Source organism: Protopterus annectens, chromosome 2.part1, assembly GCF_019279795.1.
Source record: "Protopterus annectens isolate FY-2018-M chromosome 2.part1, PAN1.0, whole genome shotgun sequence".
In the NCBI taxonomy this organism is placed as follows: Eukaryota; Metazoa; Chordata; order Ceratodontiformes; family Protopteridae; genus Protopterus; species Protopterus annectens.
Window position 1 is genome coordinate 1,954,823,386 of NC_056729.1, and position 12,422 is coordinate 1,954,835,807.

General features: G+C 44.7%; 1 protein-coding gene across 4 annotated transcripts in view; it reads right to left on the minus strand.

The window, feature by feature from the left end:
- ZNF451 (zinc finger protein 451) overlaps positions 1–12,422 on the minus strand; it is a 1,506,235-nt gene that overhangs the window by 1,291,950 nt on the left and 201,863 nt on the right. For all 4 annotated transcript variants that reach the window (XM_044063345.1, XM_044063343.1, XM_044063344.1 and 1 more), the window contains exon 4: positions 12,092–12,217. In XM_044063345.1, the coding sequence (XP_043919280.1) occupies positions 12,092–12,217 (126 nt within the window). The remainder of the gene's footprint in view (positions 1–12,091; positions 12,218–12,422) is intronic.

A 12,422-nucleotide genomic window follows, 5' to 3' on the forward strand; every position in this document is an offset into this window, starting at 1 on the left:
GGTCGTCCCTGGAATGTGTACTGCAACCAGAAAGTGCTGGGAAGAAATTGCCCATTCCCAAACTCGCATGGCCTCCCAAAAGAGTGGGTAAGATATGGTACCGCCCTGTTTGCTGATATTCCAAACTCAAAACCAAAAAGTTGCCTGCCCTGGAAGTCCAACTCCACTAAATTTCCAGGACTTAATGACATGCTTTCCATTTCTTCAGTGTTGAAACATAGAGCTGCTAAGCTTTGAAATTTTGCAAATTTACCACAAGAGGGCACCATTGGATAACATTTAACATATATATTTTTTTCAGTATGAACTAAAATAGGTTTTATTTAAAGTATAAATGGCATTTAAAGTATATTTTATTGTATCTATTTACATATTTTAATATTTTTCTATTTTGTTATTTACTACAAATAAGTTAAACAAATATATGAACTGTGCTGGTTTATTTAGGAATGTATTTTCAAATACAATTCACTGTTCAATTAGGTTAATTAATATTGGAGAGGATTTTATTGGTTAACTTATTTGGAATTGGTGGTGGTGATGTATAAGGCATTACATGAACAATGATTTGTGTTTTGTTTTCTGAAGACTTGCATGTATTGAGTCGAAAACGTACGCATTACTGTGGCGTTATTTTGTGCTTGGGACTATATCAACTGTATTCGCTTTGCACTCGCTTTGAATAAAGGAGTATTTTTATACATCTTGGTTTTTACCCTTCATTTGGATTTCCAGGGCAGGCAACTTTTTGGTTTTGGCTTCGTCTGAGCTTGCTTACCATCGCTACCTGGTTTTTGATATACCAAACTACTGACATGCTGTCTGATTGTATCGCAATAGTCCCTAGAGGAAGATGGTCTTGAAGTGCTTGCAACGCCAGGAGCATCGCCCTCATCTCCAGAACACTGATATGTAGGTGAGCCTCGTGTTCTTGCCATGTGCCTTGGACAGTCCTGCCGAGATAATGCTCCCCTCCACCCGATCTGGGAAGCATCCGTGTTCACAGTGGCAACGGGATGGGCAGGAACAAAGGGGGCACCCGTGATCAACTGATTGGGAGCTATCCACTAAAGGTCCTTCTTGCATGATTCCGTCAGCAGGATAGGATGACTCAGAGGGAGATATTGGAAGGACCTTTGGGAAGACCAAGGCCACTGGAGAATTGTCATGTGCAACCTGGTGGAAGCCATAGTCCCGAGGAGCTGAAGAACCCACTTCGCTTTGACCTTCCATAACGGCAGAAAACGTTGAATTTGAGAGATTAAGTTATGTGCCCGTTCGGCAAGGAGACAAACTGTCATGTTCACTGTGTCTACCTCTACGCCTATAAAAATCACAGACTGAGAGGGCAATAATGCAGATTTTTCCCAATTTATGGAGATTCCTAACTAAGCACAAAGTTGAATAATGGCGTCCCTGTTTTGGAGGAGTAGGTGCCTGGTGGGCGTGGTCAGGAGCCAGTCCAAATATGGAAACACCTGGAATCCCAGACGTCTCAGGTGAGCTGTCACTACTGCCATGCATTTGGTTAACACCCTGGGGGCCGTGGTGAGACCAAAGGGCACAGCACGAAACTGATTGTGACTGGCTCCCAGCCGTACGCGTAGATGGCTCCTGGATGCCTTGTCCATTTTTATATGGTAGTAGGCGTCTGGGAGATCTAGAGAGCACATCCAATAGTCTTTCCCTAACATCGGGAGTATCGACTGCAGTGTTACCATCCGAAACTTGCCCTTCTTCACTGATTCGTTTAATCTGCTGAGGTCCAATACTGGCCTCCAATCTCTGGTTCATTTTGGTACTAAAAAGAACCTGGAGTAAGTTCTGGATCCTATCTGGTCTGCTGGGACGGACTGGATGACTCTTTTTAAGAGCAACTTGTTGATCTCCACACAGTTGCTTGATCCCTGTGATTGGGTGGTACATCTGGGATCTTCTTGGGAACAAACGGTGGAAGGGAAAAGGGTACAATATAGCCTCTGGTAACAACTCTATATACCCACTTGTCTTGAGTGATATTTAGCCAGGCTTCTGAATACAAAGAAATGTGACCCCTGACCGCCCAAGAAACAGTCGGGCTCCACATCAGGAGTGCTAAGGCCATCCCCGAAAGGAATCACGGCCTTGCTGATATTGCAGACCACCCCTGCTGCTACAGCGACATCTCCCATTTCCTTCTCCTCTGCCTCTGAAGGAGGGTTCACCCTGTGTGTCCCCACCCCTTTGACCTTTGGGGTATGGTCGAGAGGGAAAGTACAGTTGTGTACACTTACCATAAATGTAGATGTTAGAGTGTATTCACTGTTGCAGTCATTACATTTGGGTAATCCTGCTGGCAGGTTGCCCTCAGTTGGCCTGAATTCCAAAGTACTGGGTCCTGCGTCGACCTCTGTCGCCCCTTCCCTGACGTCAGGTCGTCAGGGGTATAAAAGATGCGGCCAATGCCATTTTCTTTAGTATTTCTTGCCCCAGATGTCAGGTGCCCCCTAAACTATATATATATATATATATATATATATATATATATATATATATATATATATATATATATATATATATATATATATATGTAAAAACATGCACCAATATAAACTTTACCTTCATCTCCAAGCAAATACACCACATAGGTTCTATCCGAAGAAAAGGGCATGGTGGGTGGGTAACCTGGAATGCAACAGTGAACACACTCGAACATCTACATTTATGGTAAGTGTACACAACTGTACTATGTTCTTAGTGTTTCTGTGTTGCAGTCATTACATTTGGGTAGAGTCCCAAAGCTATGGTTGGGAGGCTGGAGCTAAACAGCATTATGGGCGGTTATGAGGCCCTGCAGAACTGCAGTAGCAAAGCCTGCACTGGATTTAGAGTAGAGTGGCAGATGATAGTGCTTTATAAAGGTGTGCATTGAACTCAAAGTAGCAGCCTCTAAAATGTCCTTGGTTGGTACTCCCCTGAGAAAGGCTGTTGAAGTGGCTGCAGCTCTGATTAAATGTGGCCTAATGCCCTTAGGCACTGGCTTGCCATGGTGTAAGTAGCAGAAACGAATGCAGTGGCCTATCCACCTTAAAATAGTCTGCTTTGAGATAGCCTTTCCTTGTGATCCTGCAGCATATGCCACTAGTAATTGCTCGGTCTTTCTGAAAACTTTGGTTCTGTCCAAGTAGAATCTAAGCTGTCTGTGTACGTCCAAAGAAAGCAGAATTCTCTCCCCCTTGTTCTGTGGCTTTGGATAAAAAGAGGTCAGATGAATAGTTTGGTTAAGAGCCACACTGGACACCACCTTAGGCATAAATGTTGGGTTTGTCCTCAGAGAGACCCTGTCTAGATAAAAAATGATAAAAGGTTCCACGGCCATGAGTGCCTGTAGCTCTGAAACTCGTCTTGCAGAAGTTATTGCTAGGAGCAGAGCTGTTTTCCAAGATAAAAACTTTATATCAGCAGTAGCAGCTGGCTCAAAAGGAGGCAGGGTGAGTTTTTCCAAGACACAGCTGAGGTCCCATGCACGCATTGGTGATCTCCTTGGAGGCCTTACATTTTTGGCTCTTCTGAGGTACTGCTTTAATAAGGGTTGAGAAAAGATTGGTGGCTCTGTATTGTAATGAGCCGAAATGGCAAAGGCATGAATTTTAATAGATGAAAAAGATAGGCCTTTGTCCAGCATCTCAGTTAAGTATTGCAAAATCTGAGGAATATTTGGCACAGCTGTATCAGTTCCTTGTGCCTGGTTCCAAGCACAGAATCTCTTCCATTTTCCAGCATACGATTTTCTAGTCCTAGGCCTTCTGGCTTCCAAAATGACATCCATCACAGCTTTACTGAGAGGTGTGCTTTGTATGATTACATTATCAGCCAGGTTTAAAGTCATGAGTTGGATGTGCAGGATCTGATTGTTTTGCTGGGACAGTAGATGAGGTATTTGAGGTAAGGTCCAAGCTGGGCATTGAGACAAGTTCCTTGGGATTGGATACCAGTACTGGTGAGGCCAGTCTGGGTAATCAGTATCATCTTTGGCTTCTCCTGTCTCACCTTTAGGAGTACCTTGGGGAGGAGAGGCAGTGGGGGAAAGGCATATACTAAAATGTTTTTCCAGCTGAAAGATAGGGCGCCCCATGCTTGTCTGTGATGAGTCCTTGTACAGAATCTTTTTAGTTGGTAGGTGTGAGGGGAGGCAAATGGATCTATGTCCAGACATCCCCATTTCCTTGTTATGCTGAAAACTTGTGGATCCAGCTGCCACTCGTGGGGATCCATGACATTTCTGCTTAGTTTGTCTGCCAGAGTATTTTCCTTTCCTGGCAGGAATTGTGCCTGCAGATGCACTTGGTAAGTCAATGCTGTGTCCCATAAAGCCATGGCTAGTCTGCAAAGGGGGTAAAGAATGTGTGCCCCCCTGCTTGTTTATATACCACATGACCGTGGTGTTGTCTGTCTTTATCAGTAGTTGTCCCGGATGAAGTAGGTCCTTGAAGGCTGTTAGGGTATTTTGAACAGCTAGCATCTCTTTTTGATTGATATGTAGATGCATTTGGTTTGAGGCCCATGTGCCCTGAATGCATCTTCTTGCCATGTGGGCCCTCCAAGCATAATCTGATGCATCAGTTGTTAGTGTCTGCCTGGCTGGGGGTAATGTGAATGGCTGTCTCTTGTTTTGGTGACAAGCCTTTGCCCACCATCGAAACTCCTGTCGCAAGCAGGGAATGAGAGTAATCATTGTTTCCAGGCTGTGGCAATGTTGAGTCCAAACACTTTATAGGTACCATTGAAGCTTCCTCATATGCAGTCTTGCATATGGAATTAGTAGGATGCAGGATGCCATGAAGCCCAAAGCCTGCAGAATTTTTCTTGCAGATAACCGGGCCTTTGTTGCCAACATTTTGAAACAGTAGTCAGTTGCCTTTGTTTGCCTGGCGTGAGATAAGCCATCTGGGCAGTTGTAGTTAAGCTTGCACCCAGGAATATTATCTCTTGAGAGGGTACTAGTTTTGATTTCTTTTCGTTGACTGTGTGCCCTAGGCATGTTAGAAGTTCACAAACGCCAGATGCTGTAGAAGAATGTCCTTGGTCTCTGCTTGAATTAGACAGTCGTCCAAGTAAGGATATATTTGTATTCCTCTTTGTCTGAAGAATGCAATTACTGGTGCTAGGCACTTTGTAAAGACCCTGGGTGCAGTAGATAAGCCAAAGAGCAGTGCAGGGAATTGGTAATGCATTGAGCCAGCCTTGAATCTGAGGTATCTTCTGCATAATTGTCTGATTGGGACATGCAGGTATGCCTCTTTTAAGTTTTGAGTCACAAGCCAAGCGTTCTTGCCTGCTGCAAAGTCAACATCTTGAATTTTGGTATATCCAGGAATGTGCTCAGAATAGATAGGTCCAGTATTGGTCTCCAGGCCTTGTCCTTTCTGTGTACCAAGAATAGTCTTGAGTAAAATCCTTGTCCCTGCTCTTGCTCTGGTACTTGTTGAATGGCCATGTCCATGAGGGATGAGACTTGTTTTTGTGCCTCTGCCCATTGATTTTTTTGGCAGATCTGGCCAGCCGTTTGCCTTTGGCAGGGTATGGAAATGGAACTTGTACCCTTGTGACACGATATTTAGAACCCACTTGTCCTGGGTTATAATGTGCCAATTTTGAGAAAAAAAGTGATAATTTCCCCCCTAAGGGTGCTGCCAGGAGATAAGTGCTTGGTGCAGGCAGGGGGAAGTCATTGGGATCGTTTCCTGTATGGCTGTGATTTGTCTTCTCCAACTTTGGAGGTAGAAGCACCCCATTGCTTTGACCTGTATGAACCTTGCGCCTGGGATCTGCCTCCAGGGCATCTGGATCTGCCCCTTTGAGGTCTGACACAGGAAAGGACCAATTCTTTGTAGGCCAGTGTCTACTAAACCTAGGTGGCTGTACTTGTAAAAAAATCTGACAGTTTGCATAGATTTAGCTTTGTCCTCCATTTTCTTTAATACCTCTTCTGCCTTAACACCAAACAAAGTATCATGCTGTAAAGGTGCATCTAATAATTTAACTTTGACATGATCAGGCAGATTTTGTTCCTTTATCCAAGCATGCCGCCTAATTACAGAACCCGTAACGGCGGCCCTGCAGGAGGCCTCCAAAGAATCAAAACCACATTGCAAAGTATGCTTTCCAACTTGTTCAGCTGCATGCAATAAATCCTGCATTTCCTTGTTTTCTGCACATTCAGAGTTTGATAACATTTTCTGTTTAAGCAATGCCATAACATGTTGCTGATATTTGAGCATATGAAACTGACAGTTTAAGGCCCTTTTAACCAAGGTAGCAGATGTGTAAACCTTTTTTCCCCATCTATCCAGTGCCCTACAATCTCTGTCAGAGGGGGTAGGGTTTTTTGCAGCGGAAGCCTTAACTTCTTTTGGACCCTATGAAATAGTTTCTGGGTCTGCAGCAGGGTTTTTAAAAAGGAATTTATGAGAGTCAGGGACCCTGTAATATCTTTCAGGCTTAACAGGAGCTGGAGGTAAGGAGTCAGGGGTAAGACTCTGAAAGCACATCATCCACATCATCTATAATGTCTAACACAGGTGGAATGGCTAGTGGCCTGTGTTGACGTAGTAAAAGGAAATCCCTGAGCCTCTTTTTAGATTCTGAAAAATCTTGGCTCTCCCAGTGGAAATGCTCCCTCATGGTATGCAAAGTTTCCCCAAAAGAATAGCCCTCTGGAGGAGAAGCTGAAGGTATAGATTTCTTCAGCATCAGAATCCTCATAGGGGGGGGAAGAGAATATTCCTGATCAAAAGAGGAATCAGAAGAAATAGAAACCGGATCTGAAGATTCATAGTCAGTCTCTTGCCTAGGCCTCATCAGGGGGGGGGGGGGGGTGGGAACCCCTGATCAAGGTAATCAAGTCTAAGGCCATTTTGAGCATCTGTTTTTTGGGCATAGAGGCCTGTCCATGTGGCTCGAGTTTGTTTCTTTGCTTTAGAAGATGTTTTAGTCTTTGCCTTTGAAGCTGAAGTTGGTTTAATGTAAAGATGTTTAGGTCTGAATACACCATCAGAAGCCGATGCCTGCTCAGCAGCTCCGGACCCATCTGAAGGGATAATATCCGAGGCTCCAATACCTTGAGTTTCCAGCGGCATGGCCGACTCCACGTGGGAGTCGGTAGCGGCCTGCGACTCTAAAGTAGCGGGCGTCAGCGGCTGCGAAAGCACCTCACTGAGAATTGGTGAACTGGCGACTGGCCTAGAAGCTTTGTCGTCGGTTTTGGGCCTCTGTTGTCTCTCTCTCTCCTTTTCGTTGCGTTTTTTGTGAACTCCGGTAGTCGGATGGCTATCCGACGACATTTCTGGATAATTAAACCGGCGTCCAAAATAGTTTAAAGCAAAACCATACAGACGCTTAATAGTGCGTTGGTTAAATCTAGCACAAAACAGACAACCAGAAACGTTGTGATCAGGGCATAGGCAAGGAATACAGTAAGAATGAAAGTCTTTATGAGGTATTTGCTTTCCACAAGAAGACATCGGTCTGGAGCAAGAAAAATGTTTCCCCAACGGGGTATTTAGCTTTACTGAAAACTTCGGATCTGAAACTCGAACACGAAAATCTCAAGAGTCGGCCGACCGGCACTTGGTAACTGCTTCTGCTTCGGGCACCGCACGGCAAGAAAGACTGAAGAAAATGGCGTCTGTCGCATCTTTTATACCCCTGACGACCTGACGTCAGGGAAGGGGCGACAGCGGCCGACGCAGGACCCAGAACGTTGGAATTCAGGCCGACTGAGGGCGACCTGCCAGCAAGATTACCCAAATGTAATGACTGCAACAGTGAAACATGAAGAACATCAATAAAACATACTCCCACGGCAGAAAGTGTCTTTCCTTCTTGCTCACATCCAGGGAGTGTATCCTTCAACTTAGAACCAAACAATGAGGACCCATCAAATGGGGTGTTCGTGAAAGTAGACTTGAACGGTTCCGCAAAATTACACAAGTGCATCCAGGAGTGACACGTCAGGGCAACTCCTGAACTGGCTGCTCTACTCGCTCCATCAGCGGCATAGGAGATAAGCTGCGTGGAGGAGTTGACTATAAAATTTAAGGTGGACAACTGAGCAGAAATTTTGAAAGGGACTCCCTTAGCGCACACACCTTGTAAAGAATCTCCTAACTCCTTGAGGAGATCCCTCAGCAATTTCGTGAAGTGAGTGAGATAGTTCAACGATCGAAGGGTAAACGTCGCTGAAGTAAGGATACGCTTCCCAAATCTGTCCATCTGTCACGAATCCTTGTCTGGCGGATGAACAGAGGAAGAAGTCTCCGCCAGCTCCTCCTATGTCGCCGCTGCCACAATGGCATCTACGGGAACAGCCTTAGACAAAAACTCTACCAGGAGGAGCAGACAAACTTATTAGGTCTCCTGGGGACTGGCTCCACGGCATCAGGAGTATCCCACACTTTTCGTCTAAATCCATCAGTTCGTCAAAAGGTGGAGACACCCAAGAGGCAGAAGGTTGAGACCCGAAAGCCTTCAGGTACACAGACCCCTCATCAGAAGGGTTGACAGTGGGCCAGTCGCATCTCTGCTTAAGGATCTCTAGGATGTCCACAAAGGAGACATCATCAGAGGACAACTTGGGGGACCCTTCCAACTCCTCAAGGTCAGTGTCCGATGTCAAAGACTCATCCTGGGACTCAACATGCTTCCTCTTACATATCATCCAGGGAAGCTCATCGAAAGGACATTCTGGGGATGCCTCGGAAGAGTGAGGGCCACCAGCCGATGGCTCCTGAGGCTGAGAGTTTCTGCCGTCTCCGGAGAGAGTAGGGGCTGAGACCGAAGTGGGTGCTCTCAGGGAGAGAGTGCTAGTACCACTGGTAGTAGCTGGAGAATGAGACAGCACGCTCCTCGTCATCTCACCGAAAGGAAGGCTCAGAACCGAAGATGGATTCCAACCCTCCCTGTCGGCGCAGACAGGAGAGCTTCGGCCCCTGGACACGACGGACGGCACCGAGCATATCGGAGCCGAACCCGGCTCAAAAGCAACAACAAAGGGACTTAAAGAGTCTCAACCCTACCCTCTCCACATCTTCTTCCAAAAGGGTCCTTGAAGACATAAGTAGTGGATCTTGGCCTAAGGGGCACTGGAGACTTTAGTAACACGGAAACCGGTAGGGAATCAACAGACCAGCTCCAAGTAACAGATTCAACTGCTGATTCAATCAGTTCAGAGGTCGACTCCGAAACACTCAGAAATTACTTTGGCACCATAATGGTGGCTCTCCTTCGGCTCCGAAGGCTGTGGAGTCAAGGAGGCAGATTTTGACTGTTTAGGAGGCAGCTCCAAGACACCAGCCGGTACCAGAGAAGGCCTTTTTGAAGATTTAGATTTGCCAGACTTGGAGGAAGCCGAAAAACTGGATAGAGCTTCCTCAAAGGATGGTTTTAGTAGACCCTTGAGTATAAGCTTGTTCTTTCTCTCCTGTAACACCATCGGAGAGAAAGCATGGCAGAACAAGCACGATTCCTGGAAGTGGATGGCTCCTAAACAGTAGACACAGCTACTGTGGCCATCCATTAAAGACATCTTTTGGGAGCATTTCATGCACGTCTTAAAACCTGAAGGTTTGTGGTCCTTATTCTCCTTAGACATCACACACACACACACACACACACACACACACACACACACACACACACACACACACACACACACACACACACACACACACACACACACCACCACCACCACCCAGGAAAGGAAGAAGAAGGTGAGAGGACTAGGTCCCTCTAACTTAAACGGGCCTAGCCCGGTGGACAGAAAGCTAGGTCTTCTAATTTAAACAGACCAGAAAAGGGAAAAACTCACACACACAGAAGCTGAATGACTATTTAGTAAAAATTTAATAACTATCGTACTAGGGAAGGAAACGCCAACCCTAAGTAACAAGCAGATCCCCGCCAAAAATACAATCACTGAAGAAGCTAAGCTGACTGTCAAATGGAGACCCAATAACGGTCAGAAATAACGGGAGCCCATTAACTATCAACAGAAAACTGCCAAAAACTAACACTCTACCCGATATAGAAAAAACAAGGCGCAACGGCGCTTACAAGGGACCCCTAAAATGGCACACAGGATACCAGACTAACAACAAGTTTAACTAAGATTGCACTAAAAGGGCAAACAACACAACTGCCTAGGATAATAGCAACCCTAACAACACAATATAAACTCTAATACTATACATGTAAATAGAAAGAATTTGAAACTTAGCCAGAGCAAGAGAAGCACAACCGAACTAGTCGACGCGGCAAACAAGATCTAGGGTTTGTACTGGTGCAACATGAAATACCTGCTTAGCAACGAGCCAACCAGAAGTCTTTGAGCTTGTAAATCGGCTGAGTCGGAGCAGAGGATCGGCTCCGAACCCCATATGTAAAAATTAAGGTGAGATTGGACTACACAACATACATGTTTAGTACAAACTAATCTTTGACTGTACGTGCTCTAAAAGAGGAGTTAGGCACGATAACAGGACTAGCAGGTAAGCGGCAAATTGCTAGTGTTTGTGTACATGAAAGTGTTCCACTACAGAAATTAAGCTCTCCAGACCACAGTGCGGTCAATCACTTTGGGCAAAATACATAATGATCTTGATGGGTCAAGAGGACAGGCAGGGCCAGGGCACAGTTAAGATACAGTCTAATATCCACAAAATGCAAACACAGAAAAAGCTGGGGTTACCCGTCAGCCTGAAGTCTAAACACTGCAAAATTTAACTGCCTGCTAGCTGTAGACAAGTTAACGTAATGGGACTCTTAACATAGAATAATGTCAGCAGAGAGAACTACAAAGTGGACCTGCAAGCTGATGTTGCCAAGAGTTTGTCGATTACCTGGGAGAGAGACTGCCTGCTGTAATGCTACCTGCTATTTATATATGGTATGAAGAAAGCCTTTGGAGTCCTTTGTTATCACCACTACTACTGTAATCCTGCCACCAAAATATGTGATTATATTTGGAGGGGTAACCCTAATAACCTGCCATCTAATAATATGTGATGTGCAAGAAAGCCCTTGCAATCATTTTGCTTCATTTTATCGCCACTAGAGAGACTAATATTGCCAAGAGTCCACACTTACATGAAGGAGCAATCATGATAAACCAGTTATCTAGCAATTTTAAACCAAACAGTTTACAAAATGGCCAAAAATGGCAAGCCAAGGTCCAAGCACATACCAAGTCGGCTAAAACTCTCAATGGAGGTAGACTATTGGGGGGGGGGGGGGCTTCTTCTACTAATACCCAGTCATCAGTCTCACTACTGGGTAAGGGTGTAGCGCGAGGCATATGGTACAACAATGAGGAAATCTCTCTCAGGTACTGATTTATTACTGGAGGAAATGGCAGACACAGACAGAGGCCAACAGAGATGAACTGGAACTAGGAGAATATGAGCAGTTTCCATAACATTTGCCAGTCCTTCCCTAATTAGTGATCCATGGAGGGCTGGTGGTCTTATCTATCATTAAGGAGTGCTTTGACATGAATGTCTCCCCTGAAAAGAAGGGGCCATCTTTGCTAGATAAACAGCAAAAGTGAACCCTTTCAATTTTGCTTCCTGATGTTCTTAGGAAGCCTTGCTGAATTACTGGTACACTCAATACAAAGTCAAAATCCAGAGCTCCACTCTGGGAGGGAAACACTGACAATACAGTTATCCTACATGGGTCATTTAACAGCCACAGATGGACTTAGTAAGCATCCTTGTTCAATTTCTATGTCTCTTTTGGGATAGACATGCTGGCATTTACCTGCAACAACTAAAGAGAGGGAATATAGATTGGTCAACAGAGGAAAAGCACTAGAGGCGGTGTGGTTAATCCATCCTTATACCTGGACAGAGCTGTCACTGTAAATCAAGGAATGCAGTTCTCACCACAATTAATTCTACAGGAAAAGAATCAAGCAGAATAACAGACCATAACAAAGCTGAGCTCTGCCTCTTAATCCTGCTGCAGGACTAATTTCAAATATCACTTTTACCCTCCTCCACAAATGAAACCAGAAATGCAGCATTTATTAAAGACTTTGATGTGGTCAATTTACCCTAAACGCTTTGTTTCTTTCTTCTCTGCATTGTTTTTCCACCTCCACATGTCGGGCTAGACGATCGAGAGTCCAGTCAACTCTATCTTTTTGATAGTCAATATAGTCCTTAGGTTTTACTTTTCTCTGCAGTGGAAAAATATCCAAAAATAAAATGGGTTATTTACAAGGATTATACTTCAAAAATGTATAAGTAAATAAAAAGTAACATTAAATTATTACAGAGGTTTACTTTACCACTAACGTTGATGTTTCAATGGAAATTTTTTTTTTTTTTTTACAGGAGACAGAGGAGCTGCTTTACGCAGCAGAACAACAGACAGAGCTAATG